The sequence below is a fragment of the Seriola dumerili genome, unplaced genomic scaffold (genome assembly GCF_002260705.1).
Source record: "Seriola dumerili isolate Sdu_G_001 unplaced genomic scaffold, Sdu_1.0 BDQW01000454.1, whole genome shotgun sequence".
NCBI classification, from domain to species: Eukaryota; Metazoa; Chordata; class Actinopteri; order Carangiformes; family Carangidae; genus Seriola; species Seriola dumerili.
The window spans coordinates 682997-709088 of NW_019174709.1; the positions used below are offsets into that span (position 1 = coordinate 682997).

Genomic DNA, 26092 nt, shown 5'->3' on the forward strand with positions numbered 1-26092 from the left:
TGCCTCCTTGTTCTGTACAGATATAGAGACATTTATTTTCAATAACACTGCGTTCTCTGAAATTTTACCAATCCTTACAGTATATAAAACTCTTTTTGATAGACTCCTGACGGCAGACCATAATAATAAGTGTGTTTACATTAGTGTGTTATGGGTTGTTCTTGTAAGCCCCCTGAACAGTTGTAACATGTATTTATTTTCCTTTAACTTATTGTTTATTTGATTAATATTGTACTATTATTTCTAAATATTATCCCACTTTATTTATAGAATCTTGTTTATATTTATATTTATATAATTTTGGAAATAATTATTGTTATCTCTATGGCCGCCGGGGGGGGGGGGCATGTACTTCTGGCTGAAATCCCTCTGTGTGGCTTTTACTTTGGAGGTGGTGGGCGGAAGTGTTGTTGTGTAACATGAGAAATTGATGCTGGTGTCCCTGCAGGGAGTGAGCGCGAGAGAGAGAGAGAGAGAGAGGGCGAGAGAGAGAGGGAGAGAGAGAGAGAATATCCGCTGGAGGAGCAGACAGACAGACTGCGGGAGGAGTGTTGCCGGGTGCGGGGAGAGCTCCAGAACACGCCACTTAAAAATGGGAGTCGAGATCGAGACTATAACCCCGGGCGACGGTAAAGCGACTGCACAAAAGGGAAACGTGTTTGTGTTAATTTCTAGGTGCATGTTTGCACTTCTCTGTTTGCATGTGTCTTATACAGCCGCAGAAAACACCGCCTTAATTGCATACGCCCGTTATATTAAGCGCCTCTTTGGTTTCCCCACAGGAAGGACTTTCCCCAAAAAAGGACAGACGTGCGTGGTGCATTATGTTGGTGAGTTTTAAATAAGAAACTTGTTCTTCTGCATGCATGGACACATCCTGCACATTTCGCTACTCCAGTTGGGCATTTCTACTAATGAAGGCCGTGCAAGTGGAGTGACGGCTGTGGGCAACTGTCTCCTACACCCGTATGATAAACATCCAGACATGGTAATCCTGTAAGTGTCACAGCAAAAACTGTAAATCCTCACAGGAACATTAGGTTATGGTGATACTACAGTACACATCTAAACGCTGTGCAGCGCGTTAACCTCTGCCAGCAGACATGTTCCAGCCTCAAACCTTCCAGGCAGTGATTTCTCAGTAGGGCAAAGAGGCAGAGGCTGTCAGTCACCGACTGGGCTGCATGAGGATTTAACCCCTTCACCACATTTTCTCTCCCTGGAAGCACATTTGTCTTCAAGATATTCGGAGGTGATTATGATCCTGTAGCAGCAGCAGCAGTGGTGGAGGTGAAGGTGGTGGTGGTGGTGGTGGTGGTGGTGTGTCGCGGGGACAGCGCTCCGGATTCATCACTGCGTAAAATAATGCGCGCTCCAGTTTGGGCCAAGCGCTCCATTACAGTCTCATCAAGATCAGTGGATAATGTGGTCATTTGTCTTGTCTGGAGAGAATTAGGGGGGAATAAAGGAGACGCAGACGGATTCCGCCGCGGGGTTCACTCAGAGGCCCAGACAGACAGACAGACAGACAGACAGACAGACAGACAGACAGACAAACAGACAGACAGACAGAGACAGATCAGACAGCGGGGTTTTAAATCCCGTCTGATTTCCTGCGCTTCTCTGTCTTTGTTGGAGTTTCTGGGGGGGTTGGTGGCGTTTGGCTGAGCGGATTATGATCGTCTGGGCAACAGAAATAATGGCAGACTCACTGTATTAAACATGTAATATTTTCTCCACAGGCACACAATATTCTAATGGCAATAAATATTTCAGGTATTCCCACGAAACCTCCTGTAAAACATCTCACTAAATTATTCCTGTAGAGACTCATAATATCAGTTGTAGCTTTAGATTCTTAATACCTCCTTTGTGTCATCATGATACACTTAAAAGGGCCAATAACACAGGATTATATCTGGGGTGGGAACTAATGATTATTTTCGTTATTGATTAATGTAAGGATCATCTCAATTAATCAGTTCATTATTTGGTTAGTTTAGTTAGTTAGTTAGTTACTTATTTGGTTAATAGTGTGTCAACAAATAAAGGAAAAGCCCATTACAATGCTGCAGAGCCTCTTAAAATGTATTGTTTTGTCTGATTAACAGACAATAACCATAGACCTTCTACAAACACAAAGATAAAAGAGTAGAAAACCAGAAAATATTCATCTTTCAAAAAATGGAATGTGATTTTTTTCTATTTTTGTGCTTAAAAATTATTAGAAGGATTAATCAATCATCAGTGTAGTTGCTGACTAGTTGCTTTGACTAATCGATTAATCAACTAATCGTTTCAGCTCTAATTATTTCCTAACAGGACCAAGTGTCTGCAGCCAAGCTAGCTGGATCTAAATGCTAATGTCTGCATGCTAACATGCTCATAATGATAACATGTTAGCGTTCAGCAGGTATGATGTGTAGCACACTCACTTTCCTAGTTTTGTGTGTTATCATACTAACATTTGCTAATTGTCAATCGCTAATTGCTGATGGGAATGCAATTAGTTTTGCAGGTATTTAGTCATAAACCAAAGTACTGAACAAACAAAATTTTGAAATGATTATGGCGTTAGTGGAAAAGTCAGAGGATCAAGGGAAGTTGTCACAATTCAACCTGAGCTGGACGTGAATTTCATGGCAATCCATCCAATAGTCACTGAGACATTTGACTCAGAATCACAAATGTCAAGCTGTTCATGGTGTTAGTGGTCAAGCGATAGCTAAAGTCATTAGCATTCATCCTTTGGGGACCATCAATCAATATGTCATGCCAACCAATCCAATAGTTATTGAGACAGACACTGTCTGGTGCAAAGACCGACTGTCAGACAGACATTGCCGTTCATAGAGCCAGGCCGCCAGCATTAAATGTATTAAAAGTATTACAGTGTAAATACAGTACTAACAGTAACACATGTAGCATCAGCAGCTAATTGGGATTTCAGATGGCTTTTGCTTCCCAGCGTGCTTAACTGTATATTTGTCTGCACCTGTTCTTGGTTTGGCAAAGCTGGTCTCAGCCTTCTTGCCTGGTAAGACAGACATATCTATCTCTGTAATACAAGCCTCTTTGCTTGAATATAAACTTGAAATGAGACCTGATTCGGGCTTTGCTCAGTGAAATGTTTTTTTTTTTTTTAAATTTCATTTTAGGCATGAGCCTGCATTGTTTTGGTTTTTTTTGTTTTTTTATATCACACAAACTACAGGATTTCCTCTCTGGGCGGCCTCCCTTCCTGTCAGCCTACAAAGCAGCCTTTAAATGAGACATGAAACAGGATAGTCTGTTACACAAGCCTTTTTAAATGTAGACGTACAAGGGAAGATCAAAACCTGGATTTGCTGGATTTTTTGGAAAGGCTCTGCCTGCAGGAAATGGTTGATGTGAGAAAATGTCAGCACTGTGTTGTTCGGTGGTGAGATGGGAAAAGCAACGTATTGATGCTCATTGCCTTTGATACTTGGACAGTACCTTTCAGCTCTTACAGATAATTCCATTAGGCTGCTATCTAGATGTCCAGAAGAGGACAGGACACCCACTCCACTGCTTGGATTAAAGGCTGTATCTTGCCAGACGCCCCCCTGATGTGCCTAACGACATGCCCAATGTTGCACCTTCTCCCACACACACACACACACACACACACCACACCACACCAAACCATCACACACACATGCTGCCTTGCTGGTGCTAATAACAGTAATAGCGGCGGCGTAAATAGTCTTGGAGGGGTGCTATTCTGCGGACTGATGGTTGCGTTTTCCTGACTGTCACACTGAAACCCACCCCGCAGACAGCTGCAGCAGCTATTTCTGAGATCCTTGGAATCCCTTCATTTGCGCTCTCAATATACACACAGCAGGGAAGATGGATGTCAGACAAGCCGGGAAGATCCATTTGTTTCCAGTGTTATTATATTTAGGTTTTATCTGCACAGAAAACAAGTATTTTCCCATCATTTTAAACAATTTTTGCAGCAGGAATTCCTCTTAGTGATGACTCCTGTAACGTTGTGCACGTTTAGAGGTAAGAGTTTGGGTTTTTCATCCACAGAAAAAAGACTCTGACATTGTCCTCTCTATTCATCTCCTTGTTCGCAGGCTCCCTGACAGATGGACGCAAGTTTGACTCATCCCGTGACAGGGACAAACCTTTCAGGTTCAAGATCGGCAAGCAGGAAGTCATCCGAGGCTGGGAAGAGGGGGTAGTGCAGGTAGGCTGGAGAACTAGAGGCATACTGTGCAAATGAAATGCACACTTCTTTTGATGAATCTAATCGTTACAAATAGATTGAAGGAAAAAGTCATGCCACTAGGCAGCTTCACCAGTCATGATTCAGAGGCAGAAATAATGTAGATTGCAAAAAAGAAAATGTGTTTTGCTGCTGTTATTGTTATTATTTTATCTGCTGAAATACGTTAATTTATTGACATGGTACCGTTATCGAGTTTTCACTCACTGAGGTTTCCATTAACTCTGCAAACATCGGGCCTATACAACATGGACGCAGCTCTATGTCTCACACACACAGCATGTAGATGAGGTGGCTGGTGAACGGTGCTGCCTGTCTGAAGGTCCTGTAGCTTCAAGATGGTGTAACTTCATGAACATCACTCTTCAATATCTGAGCAAGGCTGTTTAAAAAGCTGTTGATGACAGGATTAGATTAGAACTAATGAAGCATCATTAGTAAGTGAGATGTTTTCACCATTACTTTCAGAGTGTGTATGAACCAACTAACTGTATTTTGTTGGCCAGACTACCTGTTCCATGACGCCTGTTGTCTCTGTTTGTATCGTCTGCCTCCTCCTTCCTCCAGATGAGTGTTGGTCAAAGCTCCAAGCTGACCTGCTCGCCTGACTACGCTTATGGAAACAAAGGTCACCCGGGCATCATCCCTCCCAACGCCACACTTATCTTTGACGTTGAGCTGCTGGGTTTGGAATGAAACAAATCTACATCCTATTTTTTGTGTTGTGTAAGTAATCTCTTGGTTTCTTCTCAAGGGCCCAGTTACACCAGAAATGCGTCAAACAGGTGGTGACAGAGGTTCGGTGAACTACTGTATTGTAGTGTAGCCATTTCTGATGAGCTAACAGCTAACACACTCGCAAGTTGGGAGCAGGCTAAAGATAGTCAGTCCCAGTAGCTGTCTGAGTATTTTTCTGTTTTCTGTGCTGCTTACTCCTTCTCGTTGTAATTAGATGTAAATGACACAGATAAAACTGGCTATTTAAAGGAGCCTCTTGACTCTGTGTTGTTGTGTTGCTTGGAGGAGGGATGGACGGAGGGCCTGCTTATAGCTTCTATTTCTGAGCTGTCAGTCATTGTTTGGATAGAAACAGAATATATGTACTGATCTGTCATACAGTTATTTTGTACAATGGCTAACTAGCTTGTTTACCCAGTGCATTGTTTCCCAGTATATGATGACTTTGTCACTCTAACGGGACACATTGATATGAATTGATAACATCTCTTATGAACTGGCAAAGTTACACAGCTAGCAGCAGCATTTACCTACTGACAGAGGGAACCAATAAACTTGCACTTAAAAAAAGGGAAGATGCTCTCCAAGCTAGCAAGTTTGCAAGAGAGGAAGAACCATTGTCCTGTCCCACAACCCAAGCTAAGCTAGCTAGCTTTTCTCCATTTTTGACTCTCTATTCCCAAAAAAGTCAGCACTGTCAAGACACTTTGCTTTTGGCAAGTTTGCAGTAAATATGCATTTCGAATCTAAATGGATTTTCTTATTTCCAAAGCCTATAATAGTTGTTGAATTATACATTTCCTCCCTTTCAGGCAGTCAGTGGTGTCCTTTAATTTCACTACAAAAAGAAAATCAACTTGGACAGACTTGTTTAGATTGATAATCACAGTGACTGTTTAATTTCCTGTTTTTCCAGCATTTTGAAGTTCCTAAAGTTCCTAAAATGTCATAATGCAGCACTTTGACGTTCAAAGTCAAACATGTTCTCAAAGACCTCAAAGATTTGAAATGGAAATTTTTAGAGCTTATAATATTCATATGCAGACTAACTTTTCATCACCAAAATCATGTCTGTGTGATGCACATTAAGACTATTAGGACCTCATCGTCACTATTCAGACTTCACTCATCAGGAGCATAGCCTGCTATCTAGCTAAATCTACATTTTTTGCAACATCCTACATCAGCATCTGCATTTAATCTGTGTTGCCTGTTTGTTAAACAAACCTAGGAAGTTTTTAGTTCTGCCTTTTAGCTGCTACACATCCATTGTATTTTTACTTTTAGCGAAAACACCTCAAACAAATTACCTGCATACTAATACATTATTGGCCAAAGACGATGTTTTTGGTGCCAGTCTGCTCATGTCAGTCTTGAGTAAAGTCAACACTGGACCAAACTCTCAGAGAGTCAGATTAAGTAGAGATTTAGTATCTGTGTGATTTAACTTACTTTACTTGTGCTTCATCCCTGAATTCTCCCTCTTGCTGTCTTCACAGGTGACTACTTCCTACCTGGGTGACCTGGAGAGAGAAACTAGGAGAGTCTGCACTTGATTCTATAAGAGGCTTGAGTCTATAGTTCCACTACTTCTTTCATCAAACTATGACAGTTTGTGTTCTTTTGTCTCTGTGACTGAGTTAATTATATTTTTTCCATCATATTCTTCCTCCTAAAAACTATGGGCCATAACCTTACAAACCTCCATGTTCTTAATCTTGAATTCTTTTGAACTTGCGCTTTACTTTCTTCTTTGTTTTTTTTGAAGTGCTGGTTGTGCATGGTTATGCCGAGAAGTACAGAATACCAATGAACCACAAACAGCGACATTTATCATAATGAGTCAACATATAATATTTAAGAGCTGGTGCTTGTTATATTACAGAAACAACAAAAAAAAAGTGTATAAAAGAAAATGAAAAGCACACATTTGTATCCCTTAAAACCAGAACAAACGAAATGAGATTCTGTTAGAGAAAAGGCTTAGGGGCTGAATTTAGTGGAGCCGTTAATGGTGCAACACAGGGACTGAGTTTACTACATAAAATGCCTGTTTCTATATAGTGCCACTGTGTTTTCTTTTTCATTTAAATCGTTAACCGAAGTTTGAGCTCCAGAGAGGTAATTGGCGCGAAGGAGAACCAATCACAGTTGTAGGTAGTTCTAATGTGTGCCTCAATATTCTCACCAGACACATGGTTACTACTTTGCCCTGTCTGCATGTTCTAGGCCCGATTGGAAATCTTAGTACGTAGATGTTGAACGCTTTGCATCTGATTTGCATTATTATTATTATTATTATTATTATTACTATTATTATTATTAATAATATTATCGCCTTCTCATCTCACCAAGTCTTTAAACCCCATTTAAAGCCATACACAGGTCGAACAGTGCAAAGATAGGATTTGTGGTGATGCACATCAATTGGAGTTTATTATTTTTTTGTCTTAGAAAAAAAAGGGAAATGCTTGAAATTTACAAAAGGGGGTTGAGGAATCAATCAAATTGTGACCTCCCCCAACCTTATTTTGTGTAACAACTTCAATCGTGTATTTTTCAGATGCCAACTTTCTATCTCTGAGAATCAACAAAGCTAATGTATAACCTATGATGATAGATAATGTGCTTCTTTTTTTGTAGTTTTTTTTTTCTTTTCTTTTTTTGCCGGTGTCAGTAAAGTGCCACGCTGCCTAACTGAAGTCTGTGTGGTTGTAGAAAAAAAAAAATGCTGACACACAGGCATCCAAGTGGTTTTGTATCTCAAATAAATAGTTTTAAATGGAGTTTAAATGAAGGAATATGCTGGCCTGGCTGTCAGATAATTGACTGTGGCTGTCGATGTTACATATTGGCCAAGCTGCAACTGGTGTGGCAGCAGTCCACCTCTGTACTGTGTAGTTATGTGCTGATACGTTACTGTATGCAGGCTAAACCAATGATGACATATTTAAAATAAAAGAAGTGCTCTCCACCTGCCTATGAAAGTGTATTTTTTTTCTCCTATTTTCTCTCTACTAAACTACATATTTGAGTTATTAAAATGTATATTTCCCCTGTCAAAGTTTTGCATTAATGAAAAGCTGGTGGTGTGGTTCTGACACTACTTGTGTTAAAATAAATAATTACAAAAACAATATACACGTGGATTGGGAGATATTACATTTAGTCAGATCCGAACCAGGGATGTTGCAGTACGCACCTTGCACATTCGGCTATCAGGATGTCCCTGAGATAAAGATTTTACATGAAAAAGTGTTATCATCAAAGAAAAAGAGATTAAAAAATCCAATGGGACCAGGGCAAATGCCCTTATTCCTCTCCCTCTTCATTGTGCCATATGCCTGAGCACAGAGAGACTGACTACTACTCCTCTGCTGGGACACCAACTGGCTTCAGGTTTTCTGTCTGCCAAATAGTTTTAAAGTCACTTTGATCAACAATAACTTTATGTAGGGGAATGCACCATGTGAGCAGAATAAACACCAAAATTAAGTTTCCTGTTAGATTTTGACAGGATGGGGCAACAAAGATTAGATAATGATCTAGGACTCACCTTGGCTGATTGTCCAATACAAATATGCAGATAAGCAAATTACATATAACCAGCGGGCTTTTGGTGTGAGGTAACAGGGAAGTTGTCCACTTTGCCTAATAGATGCACAGTATCACTCAGTGGTGAAGTCCATTTACCCCAGTATGCAGGATTTACAGCCGTACTCCTTTCTGTGCATTACAACTGTATGTCCTTGGCAATTACTCTGTTCTGAGTCAAATATAAAGCACTGGCTATTTAACTAAAAAACATTTTTAACATAAATTGGATTCTATTGCTTAAAAATAAAACTTAACCTTTATATGAGTTTAATAAGTAACTCTGTGCCCCTAAATTTCATCATTTTGGGGATAATTAGTTCAAAGGGGTACATTTACATGAGCCACACTAGAAGGTTACCTCTGTACATGATTTACATAATGGAAAAGTTGGACTTGAAATTTGCATTCTGTACTGCATAGATCTGGTGTTATCAGTTATAAACTTTGTAGTTTTAAATCAGTATCCTTCTAGGAATGGGACTTTATGATTCCTAGATATCTGGAATAAACCAACCAAAGAAAGTACACTAAAAATAAACAATACTACACAGTGCCCAATATTAAATGTAATAGAGAAATCAGAGGTTCTCAGGAGCTCAGTTAAGAACCGATACCTATGGCAACTGAGGTAGACAAACATGGAGGCATTCCAGTAGAACAGGCTTTATGTGATCTTGAGGGATGAATGCAATTTTGTGTATCATCATCTTATGTACAGTGACTTCGGCTGAGCAGCTGATTGCTTGGGAAAAAAATCCTGATTTATTTTTATGGCTTTTTAATGAGGGGATTTTTCTGTAAATTACATCTTGGAATGCGATCATCAAAGTTGCTGTTGCTGTCATGTGTCTTGTAAGGCCGTGGTGCAGGAAACTTCAGTCAGTTATGAAAAAATAACCATTAGGAATAGTTGGAAGCCATAAATCTAATGAAAGCAGTCCAGTGTTTACCAGGCAGTGACTATAAATAACTGTTCCCCACGTTTACAGTTATATCTTTAGGGCATTGTAAATATTTTTGGTATTACTTACAGTCCTTTTAATATAGCAAAGGCTGAGCAGAAGACAATGTTACCACATACATTTGGCCTGGTCCCTTACCTGAAAGGACCCTTACCTGACCCCTGACAGAGACCAACAACACAACACAGGGGGAACCAAAACAAAAGCTCAGTCTTGCTGAGACAAAAAAATAGCCACTAGATTATGCGGGGCCATGATGGTTAATCATAAATTCAGTTTCTTCGGTGTAAAATGGTCCCAATGAATCACATCTCATGTGACCGATACGAGGCGTGACTTATAGCGTCAACATTGATTGACGTGGTTACCATGACCAGGAAGCCAGAAGTGACATCACTTTCCAGAATTCCCCTTCAGTACCGTCTCAACGACGAAGAAGAGCAAGAGCGACGCTGAAAACAAGGAGTGAGCAACTGTCTGTGATTCCCACGCTAATCTAACAACCAAGACATTAAAGGTGAGAGTGTCTATACCAAAACCCTTGTACCAAATCCTTGCTAGCAGTCGCTAACTGTTACATCCTGGTTTCGTTTACCTAACAAGCTAACGTAACGGCTAAGGTTAGCTCTTCGCTTCCCTGCTGTTTGTGTCGGAACAAAGACGCTCTGCTTAGCAACTCAGCTAGTTTTGTCTTTATTCATATACTTTACACTGTGTTGTAATTTCACCTAACTGTTAGCTAGCGTGTGACTATGGTGTTTATCTGTCTTCCTGAAGCAGCTAACAGCAGTTGGTTATTTTTTTTTTTAATGACAGTGAAGTGAGGCACCGTAACGTTAGCTAACGGTGATTTGCAACGTTTAATGTCGTAACTTCAAATCATTTAGAAAACATGATGGAGGCACAGCTGTAAAACTACCTTAAAATTATGCACGGACTTTTCCCTCATTATTAGATGATTCAGGAAATGCCTAATCTATTATAATTAAGCTAAGGTCTATTAAGCCCTACGTATTATGTCTCAGCCATATGCAGTTGCTGTGTTATTATAGCGTTAATAGCGTATTGAGCCTTTTTATAAAACATTACAGCATGTTAGCTGTGTGTAACATCTGAACCCATGCTACATAATGAGTCCCATTCCATATGTACAGTAGAAAGGGAAGGGTGTGGGTCAGTTTTTTTCCTATTACCGTTGTCAGTCCTCCTCCCTCCCTCACCCCGTCTCTTTCCCAGCCATGTCAATAGACCGGAATAAGCTGCCAAGAAGACCTCATTCTTGTATCTAACCAATTCGTTCAGCCTTACTGAAGTTAGCCCTCTTTTTCCTATCCAGTTTCCACCAAAGCTTTTGGTTTTCTAGCTACATACTTTGAGGCTGAGTAGCAATGAGCACAACAGTTGAACTGCTCTAAGTAGGGGAATGCGTTTGTGGGATACTTGCCAAACCTTTAATCACCATTTATATTACTGGGTATATGCAAGTGTTGGAAATTTCCCTTTACATGTCAAATAATCTCACTTGTCCCCTTCATCTGAGCTGCAGTTGCAGAGGTGACTCAAGGATTAGGTTATGTCATTGCTAGAGCTGCCTAAACACTAATTTTTTCCAGGCTTATTCATTTATAACTCCAGCCTGCAAGTCCAAACGAGGGGGGGGTATAAAGGGAGCAAACAAACACAGCTGAAAAGTAAACACTAGAAGGTATTAAAATGCCTCTTTGTGTCCACTCACACAATGATGCACTTGTCTGCAAGGACTAAGAATATCAGAATAGAGTAGTGGCTGGAGTAGCTGGGAGAGTGAGATGTGGCAGTAATGTGATTGTGGTCAGAATAATTTGGTTAGTTTAGGGAAACATTGCATTTTCCACTTACTGGTGTCAAAGTTAATGTTTGACCACATATCCTACCATAGTGTGTGTGTTGACATATCAGTGTAAAGTTGTATTTGTGATGGTTTACATGCTTTAAAGGAGCTATATGTAAGTTTTTGCTATTGCTGCATAGCAAATGTTAGAATTTAAAGCTGTTTACTTACCAGTCTAGAAGAAACTTTGTGAGTTCAGCATCAATTTTCATTCCTTTACTCACCAAGAGCTGTCAAGAGCAACACCCATGTTGACTCTTGTTTTGCTTCTATGTCTATCACTTCTTTTCCTCTGCTGAAGTTAGCATGCTAACCAGCTAGCTCTGGCCCATCCGGCCTGTCTCTTCACGTAGCGAGTCACTGTGACGTCTTGCCTTGACAAAGTAGTGCTGCATATCCTAACCTTTCGTTTTGTAAACACAATGATGGCTGGAGCTCCTGGCAAACAAGCATCACCATCACCCGCAAGAAACCGCATTTGGTGACAGAGGAAACTCAAATATAGCCCCTGTTCATGTAACCAACATCGTAGATTACTACAACAGTGTGACGCAAAGGTGGAACTACACCACATGGGCAGTGCAGCACCTGGATAATTAGCGGTGCGCATGTGCCAGGATTTTATTGTTCTATTATCAAAGCTAGACATGCCTGTAGAATTGATTGGCCTTGGTGGAGGTATGAGCTCTCTTGAGTGCCATTCTGGTTTTTTATATTACTGACTCCTCACTTTGTCTGTTCCTTATTGAGTAAGAGATGTGTCCGCATGTCTTGTGATGGTGACACAGTTGTCACAGTGTGGTGAAGAAAATGGGTGAGAAATCAGTGATGCTTCTGTCATTAAAAACATTTTATCATATAAAAGTAGAAGGACTGGAAAAACTAAAGTGCAATCAGTTTGTGTTGTAAGATTTTTTTTTGGCAGTTTTGTCTTTATTTTAGAGACTCATCAGTCAAAAACGCTGGATTGATGTCTTTGCCAATAATGACTTTCTCAAGTGGATTGTGTATTGGCCATGATGTGACCAATCCACATTAAATATAGTTTGTTTGTCACTGTAATGATTAAATTCAGATTCAGCCATTCAGTCATGATGGGTTGGTGTTGATGTCCCATGATGGGACCAGCTCTGTTTGGCTTCGTATTACCTTATATCAAAATGACTTCCATGCAGTGAGATATACAAATTTTAAATTCAAATTCAGTTATAGGATATGACCAACATGGAGAGAGTTGAAATAGAAACATGAATAATGTTGTGCAAAATAAGAAGAAACAGACCACTGAGGTCATATGTTGAGTAGACTTACCTCTGGTATTGGATTGGTAGTAAGTATTAGAACATTGGTACTGGGATCTGTGTCAGGAGTAGAACTGAAATGGTTAACAGGGAGTTGACATGCAGCAAAGGTCTCCAGCTTGAATCAAACATGGTTGTTTACATTGTATGTGCCTTAGGATTTTAAATGTCAACACCAGATGTAATAAGTGTGCTTGGGAAGCAGCCACTACCTTCTTTTTTGTTTGAAATCACTGCCGACAACAGGACACAGAGACAAATATGAGCATTACTGCATATCAAACACTGCATTGCTGCATGTCTTGGCTTGTGTTTGTGTACTGTGGGCATAATGTCAGTCAGCTGACTGACTGTTATCTTTCGTTTCCTCTTCCCTCTTCAGGCTGCTGTTTTGTTTACATGCTATGGTAATGGATTTTTCTGAGTCTAGGTTTGGTTAGAGCTTAATCATAATTGGGTTACAACATGATGGGATTCTGAGAGCCATTAACTATTGCATGTGCTGTATTGTTTTTCGCTCTGCCCATGTTTACTTATGCATTGTGTTTCTACAGCTTGCACAGGTCACCTGTATGTACAGGTCCAGGTGTTTGTCAGTGTAATGTCATTATTTGAACTTCAACAGAAATCTTTGTCATGAAAACAGTGCGGAAGTACAATTACACAATGTAGTTGAGCTAATTCTGCCTCTGTTCACTTCTCAGCTGGGACTTTGGTCCAGATGTTCGTCATTCACAGCAATAAGTCAATATCAAAGTCATCACGCACATACACCTTAAGTCCACCCAGTATGAGAACAAGATTAGATAAGATGAGGTGCTTGGATGAAATGATGTATTGTCACAGAGTCATGACACATATCAGAATAAGTGCCCCTATTATTTCCATTGTGCTTTACACACACTAACAGTGTCTATGCACGCACCCGTCCATTAGCTCATGTGTCGTGGCACTTTGTGCTCCTGTTTTATCTCTGGATCTTTGCTGCCAATGCTAAACTGTGTTGTTTATGAACAAGTGTACTGCATACTTAGATTACCTGGACATTGGATGGCCTCATCTTAAATATATTTGTCACTCTTTTATTTACAAATGTAACTGTTCTTAGGGTTGGGAATTATGCTGATGTATGTTGTGAGAAATCTGTCCACAGCTTCCAGAGGTTTAAGAAAATAAATTCTGTCATGATATGCCAATAGTTTACATATCTTTCCCACTCATTGTTATACCATAATTATTATGGTAACATTTGTAAGTAAATTCAACTAAGGCTAACAAGTATTTTCATTATTGATTAATCTGCAGATTGTTTTCTCCGTTACTCGTTTTGTCTATAAAATGTCACAAATGTCAGTCCCTTTTTTTTTGTTCATCCAACAGTCTGAATCTTAAACATATTTCATTTAATATCACATAAGATAAAGAAAAGCAGTAATTCTCGTTTTGAAGAAGCTACCAGAGAATCTTAGACGAAACGATTGATCAGTTATCAGAATATTTGCTGATTAATTTTGTGTCACTTGACCAATCCCTTCAGCTCTAAAATCAACAGTTCCCAAGAGCATAGTGTTCTACCTGTTTTTTTACCACTTATTGACATTTCAGTCTTCTTACGTGATATGTATTTACTTGCTTGAAAAATGGTTATCTGGCAAATGTATATCAAGCATTGTGTGTTGTTGTAGCTGTGCTGCCAGCCCTTGAGCAGGATGTGTGGCTCTCTTTGGCTGACAGTTTGATTTTCTTCATCAGTCACTCATTTATTTCATCTCTGTGCCATTTCATGTTGTTTTGGGTGAACAGCATTTCTTTTGGTTTTAGTCTAGAAAACCACAACAATGAACTGCATATGGCTGAAAGCTGCACACAGCTACAGCGTTGGTTTTAATGATCAGTGGAGAGTCCAAGTGGAGATTCAATGTTAATATAAAATGTAGCTTAATGGAGTTTAATGGGAATAGATTACATTAAGGTAAAATGAGGATATCCAGGTCAGCAGTCTGGGGAGGCATACCAGCTGGGTTGTTATCTTATACAGCCACGCTGTCCTCCTTTTCCCAAGGTCCTCCACTCACTGCTGTTTCTGTTTTCTCTTTAGGATGTCTCTGTATCCATCTCTCGAAGACCTGAAGGTCGACAAGGTCATCAAGGTGAGTGTGTTGCGACGAAACATCTTTAGACAAAGACGTCTACCTGAAGATGATGAATTCTGTTGTCTGTTGTATTCTATGCTATATTTTGAACGAAAGGGGAATTTTACACATGATGTTCAGTATAATCACTGTGAGGAGTCCTTACCACAAGCCTCTTAAAACAGCTGTAAAATCTCTTCTGTAAGATAAAAAAGTAACAAAAATGTAATAAAAAGTGCTATGTAGTAGCTTTATGGGAACTGAAGCATTTTTGGAAGTGGCGCTTGAGTCAGAGTATCCTGGCCTCAGGCTGCTTTGATTTTGGCCATTGTTTGTTTAATCTGTCCTTTGTGAGCCCCCCAACTTACTGGAAGTCAACATAAATGCTGTGAGTCCTATATCATAGAGTATCCTTTTAACTTTGTCATTTCAGTATCCATTGGCATGTCATTGTCTTTTATATTGCTTAGGCCCACAGTACACTGTTTAATTTTGAAGTGCATGGAGGTACTCTGATAAAACGATTTTGAGGCTTAAAAGATTAAAAAATAAATAAATAAAAAAAGATATGTATTTCTAATGAAGATTCATGTTTCCTTAACAACCCTGCTGCAATTACTTCTCTTTTGTATTGTACTGATGACAACTGCTTGCCGTTTGACTGTTGAATGTAATTACTTTCTAGGCCCAGGCCCAGTTTGCCCAGACTACCACCCCCATGCCTGCCATCACTGAGGGAACCTATCAGCTTCAGCCTGCTACTGCTGGGATGCCAGGATCAAGTGAGTCTCATTTATATGTTTGAGTATTTTATCCTTCTATTGTGATACAAACTTGTTTATACTTATACTTATAAAATTAACAAAACTCGTTGCAGAAACCCCTTAAGCTGTGCCTGCTATCCTTTTTTTCATTAACACTTTGTGTCTTTCCACTTGTTTCTTATCTGCGTCACTGTGTGGGGGGTCTGTGATTATTCTCTGGGGCAGATAAAGACGTGTGGAGTGAGAAGACTGGGTTGGGAGGGAGACTTATGGGGTCTTTGCACAATAATGGGAGTGAATGGGCCCCCCACACTGACTGTGATTTCTCTCTATATCCCTCTGTGTTTGTGACTCTCTGTTTCTGTCTCATATTGTATTTTGGAGCAGGTTTTTTTGAGTTTGTGAGTTTGTGTGAAAATACGCCTGAACTTTACAGTGAGTGATATTCAGATGTAAGAAAAGAGAAAGAATTCAAGCATCCACCAAATATTAAAAGTGGGTAAAAGATGGAAGAGACGACCCTTGAGAGATGAGAGAACACAACCTTACTGCTTATTTTCTCTCACTTGTCCCCCTTTTGCCATTCTCCCGCTCATTCGGCTTCTCTTTTCTCTGTTTGGATTGGAGTCCTGTGGGCTTTTTGGTCTTTTGTTTTTACCTCAGCAGTGCTAACCATGAGTCACCATGGAGACTGGCTCTGGTAGTTGCGCTGGGACAGGGAATGATGGGAGAAAGAGAGAGGAGGAGGAGGAGGAGTTGATTTGAAAAGGAGGGAGGGTGGGTGGAGAGACCCAGGAGTGAGCTCGAGGGGTACAAGGAGGAGTTTGTTCTCCTGGTGGCGAGGAGAGACAGAGAGTGGGAGGTAAGAGGGGAACGGCCTGATTGACATCAGCACTGGACCACAGCCTCGCCAGATACACTAATGCTGTAAATTGTGGTCACTGTGTTAAATAACTACATGACCTTCCTTCTTCCTGTCATTGTTATTGGGAAAACACAATTCATACATACTGTATCCTGGATCTGCATCAGTAAGACACATTTGGCTGGTGAAAGGAATATTGATAATCAGCCAGTGGAATTTCCCAGAAATCTCAGTCCTCATTTACTGACTAATTTAGAAGTATGGTTGAGTTCAAAGGCTGTTTCCCACAAACTTCAGCTATGGATAGACTTCTGAAGAGAAAGAGGTCAGGCAAAGGATAAACTGCAAGAACAGTGAAATTGTGTTGAATTGAATAAAAGAGCAGAGTTGATTGTTCTTTTGACTTGCCTATGTGGGCGGATGTGGAGCAGGCATGTGTGGGAGAGGTGAATGAAAGAGAAGGTGATAAAACAGGAGAGCACAGAAATCTAAATGAGGAAAAAGAGAGAGCAGGCCAGCTTATGTGACTAGGCCTTTTCAGTTTTCTGATATAATGAAACGCATTCAGTTTTTTTTATTAGGGTCTAGTGTAGGAGGAGTACCAGATGAATCACAATCTCCATTTTTCTATCATTTGTACTTTTTGTCTTTGCCCAGCACATGGGTGTTTCTCTCTCTTCCCTTTTTCCACCGTGACCAGAGCTGTGAACTGTAACTGTGCAGTGAGTGACCTCTGATCACTTGCTATATGTGTGGTTGAAGTGAATGACTCAAACCATGCTGACTTTAGACTCGACTTACCTTGTAAAACTGAGAAACAAGATGTTGAAACAAGGAAAATCCCTGAAGTGTACATTGATCAAAATAATCAAAACTGGCTGTTTACAAGACATACAGTTGTATAGTTATACTTATTTATTCATATCTATACTAGAACTAAAAATTAGTCAGCTCTACATGCAGTCAGGTAATTGTTGATTCACCCAGCTAATTTCTCATAACAGAATCGGTCGTCCCCACTATCACTGAACTAGGCAAATTTACCTTTGTTGATCTGGAATCTGATTTATAAATAGAATTTCTCTCTATATATACAGTAGCATATTTCCATCTAATTTAGTTTGTATCTGATTTATTGAAGAGCATACAGATATCTGATGACATGTAAATGAGTTTTCCCTCAATTGAGGAAGAGGTTTGGTTGGATCATAAAAAACCAGACGGGCTGGTTTGAATATTTCTGAAACTGCTGATCGTGGGATTTTCACACACAAGAAGTCTCCAGAGTTTTTACTCAGAATGGAGCCAAAAACAAAAAGTGAGCTGCAGTTCTTGCTTCACCTTCCTTGTGTCGACAGTCCAGGCTGGTGATGGTGGTGTAATGGTGTGGGGAATGTTTTCTTGTCACACTTTGGATCCTTAATATCAATTAATCATAGTTTGAATGCCACAGCCTGTCTGAGTATTATTGCTCAGCCACAGCTGTCTGCTAATAGCTACTTCCAGCAGGATAATGCTCCATGTCACAAAGCAAAAGTCGGCTCAAACTGGTTTCATGAACATGACAATAAGTTCAGTGTCCTTCAGTGGCCTCCCCAGTCACCAGATCTGAATCCTGAGTTGTCATCATGCTTCACCGTGGCATAGCTAATTTCAGAGATGAGACCAGTGATGTGACTGGCTGAGACTGTATTTAATAATCACCACACCCTCTGATCTATATTCCACCTCAGTCAACCCGTGTTTGTCCTGCTGCACATACATGAACCAAAATAGCAAGGTGCGCTTTGCGACACCCACAGTAAATTCTAAATGACTGGCTAGCATGCATATTCATGTATGCCACCATATAGTCTGATTTAGCTCGTGCTTATTTTCCTACCTCTGACTGCCTTCCTCTCGTGTCCTTTCTGTTATACCTTTGCAGTAATTATTGCTCTGCTGCAAGGGCAGTGACAGGCTCTTGTTGCCAGAAAAGAGATGCAGGCAAGCAAGAATAGGGACATACAGGTACACACTGTCCAAACAGAAAGGTAGACGGGACAGTAAACAGGGAGCTTAATCCTAACCCCATGTTACACTTGTAGTGGTGTGTTAGAATTCAAAGGAGATGCTTAATATCCTGGAGACTCAAGTCTTACCTCCCTAAGTTTTGAGGTTTTGAACCTGCTAGCTGATGGCTTCCTGACTCATAACCTTCAAGGCATCACCAGTTATAAAAACTGTATGTGTGTACATGTATGTGTGTACATGTATGTGTGTACATGTATGTGTATACATGTCTTTGTAATATTTAAACAGACAGAACAGGAAAACAAAGGGGAGGAATGGACACATGCACACTAAAGCTAACACTTCAGAGCAAGTTACCATCAGAGCAAGGACCTAAATACTGATGCCAGGAAAGTTTTACTGCACTGCAGCACAGGGCGGTTATTATCAGTAGATTTCCAATAGAGGTCTCAGTGTCGCTCAAACTTGACCCCGCTGTGATCGACAGCATGAATAAAACAACGTGTAGGAGAGAATGAGATCAGATTAAAAAAAAACCTACTGAGTTGTAGCTAATATAACAGAGTTTGTACACCTGTGAATTCAAAACTTACAATGTACATCTTCAGGGGGGGGTTCAGAAAGACATACCTGTGTGTTATCATATACACTAATGCATTTATATATTCATTTGTTCATTACAGAATGTAACCTTAAGGTAAACTTGTTTTCTCTTCTCCTCCACATTCTCGCTCTCTCTCTCTTCTACCAACCACATGTCTCTCACTCTCCCTCTCTCCCACCTGTTTGTCCTCCCTCCATCTGCTCCCTTTACCTCAATTCTTTCTTTGGCTCCCTTTTCCCACCCACCCTCCTCTTCCTCCATCCACTTGTACCTCCAGGCTTGTACCCAAACCTGGAGGAGCTGGGAGACTACATGGGACTGGCTCTCAACAGTGATGAAGTCCAGAGGAACTTGGCCCTGTTGCCCGTGGCTGATAATGTAGGTGACATGACAAGCGGGACTCCACATACATGTATATAATCATGTTGTTCTGTAAGCAACTGTTCCCGCTGCCCCCAAGTGGCCAGAAAAAATGTGTTTTTAGTAGATGGAAACCGTGAGCTGAACATGTATCGAAAGCACAACAGTACTGGGTTTCTGGAGATCCACATCACTGAGTGACTCACCACAGGCCTGGAGCAGTGTGTGGGAGGGTGTGAGCTCTTCACTCCCCTCCAATTGCGTGTGTGTATGTGTGGATCCTGCAACATGTCAAAGCTCTTGCAGCACCCAAGCTTGTCAGCTGGCATTTAACCATCTGTGCTCTCTGCCATTTGTTGATATCTTTACCTCTACCATTATTTATTTATATTTTTTGTGCATTTCTTTATTGTTAGTGCAAAGCATATTAATAATGAAGTTTTCAAAAGCAGCACCTCAGTCACTCGTGGAGGAGGAGATGAAATTGAATCCTCCCACATATCTCTATTTTATGCAGCATTCTTTTTCATCTGCAGCTGAATTTTAATGTTTCTCTTTAATCCTTTCTTCCTCTCACCTCTCCACCCACCCCCCACCCCCTCCCCAACTTGTTCTTTCTCAACCCACCTCTTCATACGTTTTCACCTTCCTGCTGTCTGGCTCCCTTCCCCACTCCTCAGCAAGTGGCAGTGCCCTCCAGCTCAGGTGTCGGGGGCATGGTGCGGCCCGTCACAGGGGCGGACGTCGGCATCAGGCGGGCAGAGATCCGCCCAGGACTGCGGGAGATTATACTCTGTAAGGACCAGGACAGGAAGGTGGGACTCCGGCTCAGGGCCATCGACAACGTGAGTCAGCATCACAAGCTCTTTGACAGACACCTGGGTTAATTATTCAGCACTGACTGACAGACTGTAAAAACGCATTTTATGAGGAGTGTAACATTCCCCCGATCCACAATTTGTTTTTTTGTTTTGTTGTGTTTCTTTGGCTTGAATGTGCCAGCTGAAACAGTGACTGGCTTTTGTTCATTAACAGTCTCTCTCTTTTGATACTTGGCCGGCTTGAAAGTGGTAATATGCATCCAAACGTAGTTAATAATTCAGTTTGTGGAATTGCACTAACACAGTGCGCAGGGCTGAAATGACTGGAATGAGTTGGCAAACACAGAAGATTCAGAGTATTGGTAATCGATGTCCTGCTGAGATGAACCAGACACAGCACACTCGTGATTTGTACATCATGCAGTAAAGTCTGCAGTAAACTGGGGGCTTACATAGCATCCAAACAAGAGACAACATGCACTGTTTTTTCTTTTACAACATAACAAGCTGAATTCTCAGAATAGGCAAATAAAATTGAAATATATGTCACCCCAGTCCAAAGTGCTGCTTATATTGCATGGACATCAAGTAAAAGAGTGGAACCAATTTTTTTAAATGAACTATTCAGACATGAGCCTTCTGCTGATCCTGTTTTACGTCATTCCTTCTACTGTTTCATTTTTTAAAATAATCTGTCAAGGGCTTTTCTCTCTACATTATGAACATTTAATCTCTTCTTTCCTGTCTGTGTCCTTGCCTCCCTCTTCTTGAGTCACTCCTTTGTTTTCTCACCATTATCAGTGTCTGTCTTCTGTCTCTCCCCTCTCTCTCCCTCGACTGCCTTGACTAATTTTGAATGTTTTATCTGTTTCCTCTTTCCTTTCACAGGGAGTGTTTGTCCAGCTGGTACAGGCCAACTCCCCTGCGGCTCTGGCCGGGCTTCGTTTTGGAGACCAGGTCCTGCAGATCAATGGACAGAACTGTGCCGGCTGGAGTGTAGACAAGGCCCACAAGGCGTTGAAGGCTGCGGCCGAGACCCGCATTGAGCTTGTGGTCAGGGACAGGTGAGGAGCATGTGATAAACTGAGGACAGAAGATTATAACAGTGTGTCCTACATTTTTTTTATCTAGACATGTTTTCTTTTGGTACCAGTTTGACCATTGCACCAGTGTTAAGTTTAGCACCTGAATTTTTACTCACGTTAAAATTCAAATTTCAAGGTTTGTTAATTGTCTTCGACTCAGCTTCCCCAGCTTTTGAGTTTATTTGAGGAAAAGATAAGAGGCTGCTGCCTGATGAGCTGAGGGCCTTGTGACAGATTCCAGATATAAACATGGCCATCACATTTGCAAAACTTTGAGTGTAAATTAGTGTATCTTTACATATCCTTCGGTTATTTAAACTGGTGAGATTTTCTTTGTCATCTGATTTCTGTAGTAGCTGCAATGTTTGGCTCCCTCTGCTGGCTCCTCCATCATTTGCACTTTGCTGCTCAGCTCATCTTTTAGCCTTACTTTTGTAAACATTATCAAATAGTCTCTTGTTATCTTGTATTTTCCCATCTATTTCTGAGTTTCCTGTTTTCATGTTCATAATTATAAATTGACAGACATTCTGGTTCATTGTAATTTTAAAGGAAAGAGCCTCAGCATCAGGTTCTGTGTATCAAAGCTTTACACCCGTGTGTCTGCAGGCCATTTCAGCGCACCGTCACCATGCACAAAGACAGCTCAGGCCACGTGGGCTTCATCTACAAGTCTGGAAAAATCACCTCACTGGTCAAGGATGGCTCTGCTGCCCGCAACGGTCTGCTGACTGAGCATTACATCTGTGAAATCAATGGACAAAACATTATTGGACTCAAGGTCAGACACTTATTTCTACACACACAAAATAGTTTGCAGAATATAAACTGTGTGGAAGTATTGAGAAGAAGTGAACGGTGTCATTTGATTAACTTTATTGATCTTGAACTGTGTCAGAGCAGAGAAAAATACGGGCTAAAAATGATCCAACATTAGAACAGATCCAGAAGTCTGTACAAATGTGAAGTGTTGAGTGCGTATCAGCATTGATCCATCAGCAGTTTGCTTTTTGTCCAGTATTTGCCCCAGCAGACATGTGACATGTCTTTGTCTGCCCTGTGATGAGGGTTTTCAATGTGTTTTTAGTCTGAACTTTACATTTTGTTTTGCTGGCTCCTACAGTTCTCTCCTTTGGTTTGATGTACTTTTGTAAACTGCTCTAAATACAATGATAACTTCCCACAGTTCTCTTTACTCTTCATACTCAGAAAACATGGTTTGCAAAACAATTGGCACAAGCGCTCAGATATCTCCTGGTAATTTTCTGTCTACAATACTCTGAATCTACCAGTGAATGTACCAAACCCTTGACTGTATAAAGGGTATGAAGTCATAAGGAAAGAGACACAGCAGAATAATCAGTGTCACATTGGATAATTTGAGGTTCTGTGCAGCATTTCAGAAAAGACTGTGGTTTATTATTATAGACAATACAGGAATCTCATATCAGGTCACACACACATACATTGTGAAGACATCCGAGTCTGGATTTGTCACTCAGATCTTTTACGTCTGAGCGGCAGGGAAATTGTCATAGTAGATGCGACGTGGGTGACTTGATGTAAATGACAGCACAGATATGGAGCAGCGAACAGACTGTCTACAATATTTATTTTATTTTCTGGTTTTGATGAACAGACTCAGTGCACTGCCGTTGAAAAAGATGGTTGCTTTTCTTTTTGTTCTCATGAGGAGTTTTTTGTTTCTGTGTTTTCTGTGTGATTTAGTTGTTTGTATGAAGAGTTTTGTGAAGACACCTTTTTTACAGCTGTGGTGTTTATCTCATCTATTGTCAATACTGGGCTTCTTTTTTTATAACTATCAAAACAAGGGAGAAAAACTGTAATATGAATGTGTTTCACAACACCTTGAATATAAAGGTAATTCACTGATTACATGCCATACTGATATGTCACTGTCACTGTGTGTAAACTCCAGGATTCTCAGATCAAGGATATTTTGACCACCTCTCCGACCGCCATGACCATCACCATCATGCCCAAGTTCATCTATGAACACATGATTAAGAGGTGAGACTTCAACATTTTTCCTGGTCTAGTGCCAATCACCTTATCATTAACTTTGTCAGTTCACATCAGTGAGTAAGACCCTGTTCAGACCTCTGCAGTGATCCGATCACAAGTGGTCAGTTCACACCTGCCTTTAAAATGTGTCTGCACGTTCGTCGTGAGTGACCACTTATGATCGGATCTCCCTTCCCCGCTTTATATGCAAATAAACATGTATGTATTGTTTTTAGCCAATCGACAGACGGGTCCATCGTCAATGTGCTTGTGTGTGTGAGAGGGCGAGAGAGAGCTGCACACAGCTCTACAATTAACTAAGGTTTTATCCATTCGAAATAGTAAAATATTTTCAGTTCGTTGTCAGATTGACTAATTAGTCTGGCAGGGGACATCAGTTGAGTAGGAGGTCTGTGACGTCACAGAGGCTACATCTATGACCGCGTGAAGCATCCTAAATTAATTAGCTGATTGGTGTGATTTTGCTCTCCAGGATGTCCACCGGCCTCCTGCGGTCAGCCATGGATCACTCTGTCCCAGAGGTGTGAAGACCATGAGGAGGACTGTACAACTGTCTGGATGTCTACAACACAGAGATCTCTCTCTCTCTCGTTCTCTCTTTCCTTACTCATATCTTTATCTCTCTCTCTCTCTCTCTCTCTCTCTCTCTCTCTCTCTCTCTCTCTCTTTCTGTCCTCATACCAAATCACCTCCTGCATCGCAATCATCATCGCCGTTTCTCATCCTTAACATAATCTTAAGATGCCTTTTTTTCTATTCTTCAGTTCAGAATATTCTTCACCTTTTCTACATTTTCCTCATCTCTGTTGACATTTGTACTTTTTATATGTTAACCTTGTAGTCTGAGTATTACATGTTTTTTTTTCTTGTTTTGTATTTGAGATCACGGGCAGTACAAAATGTTTTTTAAGCCATGCACACTATCATGAGTCCAGAGCTTCCTCCTCAGTGTGGAGATGAATCATTGGCACAAGACGTTTCACCTTGTTAAAAATGCTGTAACAGCCAATGGTCAGTCATCAGAGCCCTACAGTACCATGTAGATTACAGCTGTGCTCTCAATCCCTGCACTTGGCCTCGTAATGTGTGTACATACATAATCTGAGCTGAACTAACACCTGGTGGGGGGGCCTCGTGAAAAAGTTTGCTGACGTTGTTCTAGATTCCAGTGTACAGTTATTTTTACTAGGCCAGTAAAAATAATAGGTTTTAGCAAAGGGTTGTTTTTAGTTTTCACCATATACTGGTGAATATTAGTGTTGATTTTGGCATCAAGATTATGATCTTATTTTAGAGACCCTAGATTCCAACATGCAAGTGAGAGAGGCAACATCGCAGTTTCCACCTTCTCCAAGAGATGACCATGTGTCATCGCAGTCATAGATAAATAATCATCACGTTTATTATAAACAAGAGGATTATTTATGAGTGTCTCTGTTTTGTTTTGTCCGTTTACATCGCTACGACCGATACATTGTTCAGGATGTGGAGCTGTGCACGCTGCTACTCTCTACTATAGCTTGATGTATCATTGCATCTCATTTCCTGTCTCTGTGAGCAAATTTCACGATGAGACGCTGACGTGTTCAAACTGTTGGTACTTGGAACACTGTGTGCACATTCCAGGGGAAAGTGTAGGGAAAAGGCACAGCAGTAGACGTTTGTCGCCCTATGCAGCTGGAACTTGGCCCTGTCCACAAACATTATGACAACAATGAGATGGTCAACGGCACAGATGAGCAGGATCCCAGCGCAGCATGTGGGTGTTTGACTGATTTAAGCGCTTCAAACTGTAACTTTTGAGGGCCTTGTTGGTATTTGTTTGGACAGGGTCTGTGATGGGCAGACCCACTAAGTGCACTTTTCCACTACCTTTTAAAAGGTTGACTTTCCTGTATCCATTTCAACAGTCAAGTCCGATAGTTGTGTTCGTGGCGCCTCATGTCAATGTATGTTAACTATAGGAAACTGCTCAAATTTGATGCTGAAAATCATCTGCTCAGATTAAAGGCATTTAAATTCCACATCCTGTGTTTAGCTAGTGAACCTGCTCTCTTCTGCTCGGAGCTGTTAGTGGACTTCCCTCTGTAATATTCCTTCCTTGACTGATGAGCACAGTGAGACTGAGCAGAGCTCACAGTTGTGAATTTCTACTTGTTATATAGAGTTGCTCCTTTTAATGCTGTTCATGTTTGGATGCATGTATTCCTTTAATTTTCTAGGTATGCAATCTGATAAACATCCATGTCATTCTGTAAAAAAAAAAATTAGAAAAATCTAAAAGTTTATATACGAATGTAACCAAGATAATATTGTAAAACAAATAAACAATCTTTCTGTTCACGTTAGCTTGATGGTGTTCGTGGGCGTTCACCCCCTCAACATGACATTAATCCTCAACAACAAGTAATTTCACAACACTGTCACAATATCAACATCCAGAGACAAACACACACATGAAGACAACACACACGTTTCCTCCATGCTGTTTAATATAGGGGCTTTTGGTCTTGCTTTATACAGTGTGGTGGGAGTGTGAATGGAGATGTCGTCTACTGATGTGTTTTACTGTACACACTACTATTGCCATTAAAATAGTTCATTTACAATACGTTATCTGTAGATATTAATGACGTCAGCTGGATTACTATACAAGGCATTGAATGTCCTTAATGG

The 26092-nt window shown here is 40.6% G+C and overlaps 2 protein-coding genes across 2 annotated transcripts; both read left to right on the forward strand.

Annotated features, from left to right (window-relative positions):
- Positions 1-499: 499 nt before the first annotated feature.
- LOC111234733 (peptidyl-prolyl cis-trans isomerase FKBP1A-like) lies at positions 500-7970 on the forward strand. Its single transcript, XM_022762913.1, has 5 exons — positions 500-629; positions 783-830; positions 4107-4219; positions 4826-4984; positions 6496-7970. Exons 1-4 carry the CDS (start codon positions 593-595, stop codon positions 4952-4954), a joined length of 327 nt encoding a protein of 108 aa, XP_022618634.1. The 5' UTR covers positions 500-592; the 3' UTR covers positions 4955-4984; positions 6496-7970.
- Positions 7971-9934: 1964 nt separating this feature from the next.
- LOC111234725 (syntenin-1-like) lies at positions 9935-25764 on the forward strand. Its single transcript, XM_022762901.1, has 9 exons — positions 9935-10072; positions 14825-14876; positions 15544-15640; positions 19382-19482; positions 20145-20309; positions 21174-21349; positions 21980-22151; positions 23310-23401; positions 23889-25764. The coding sequence occupies exons 2-9, from the start codon at positions 14826-14828 to the stop codon at positions 23941-23943; spliced, it is 909 nt and encodes a 302-aa protein (XP_022618622.1). The 5' UTR covers positions 9935-10072; position 14825; the 3' UTR covers positions 23944-25764.
- Positions 25765-26092: the final 328 nt, after the last annotated feature.

Excerpts from the sequence above, each read along its gene's own strand:
- LOC111234725 (XM_022762901.1), top strand. The coding sequence starts at position 14,826 with ATGTCTCTGTATCCATCTCTCGAAGACCTGAAGGTCGACAAGGTCATC. Across the intron at positions 20,310-21,173 it reads GGCTCAGGGCCATCGACAAC|GGAGTGTTTGTCCAGCTGGT; the intron begins GTGAGTCAGCAT and ends TTCCTTTCACAG. Across the intron at positions 21,350-21,979 it reads GAGCTTGTGGTCAGGGACAG|GCCATTTCAGCGCACCGTCA; the intron begins GTGAGGAGCATG and ends GTGTGTCTGCAG.
- LOC111234733 (XM_022762913.1), top strand. The coding sequence starts at position 593 with ATGGGAGTCGAGATCGAGACTATAACCCCGGGCGACG. Across the intron at positions 831-4,106 it reads GTGCGTGGTGCATTATGTTG|GCTCCCTGACAGATGGACGC; the intron begins GTGAGTTTTAAA and ends CCTTGTTCGCAG. Across the intron at positions 4,220-4,825 it reads GGGAAGAGGGGGTAGTGCAG|ATGAGTGTTGGTCAAAGCTC; the intron begins GTAGGCTGGAGA and ends TCCTTCCTCCAG.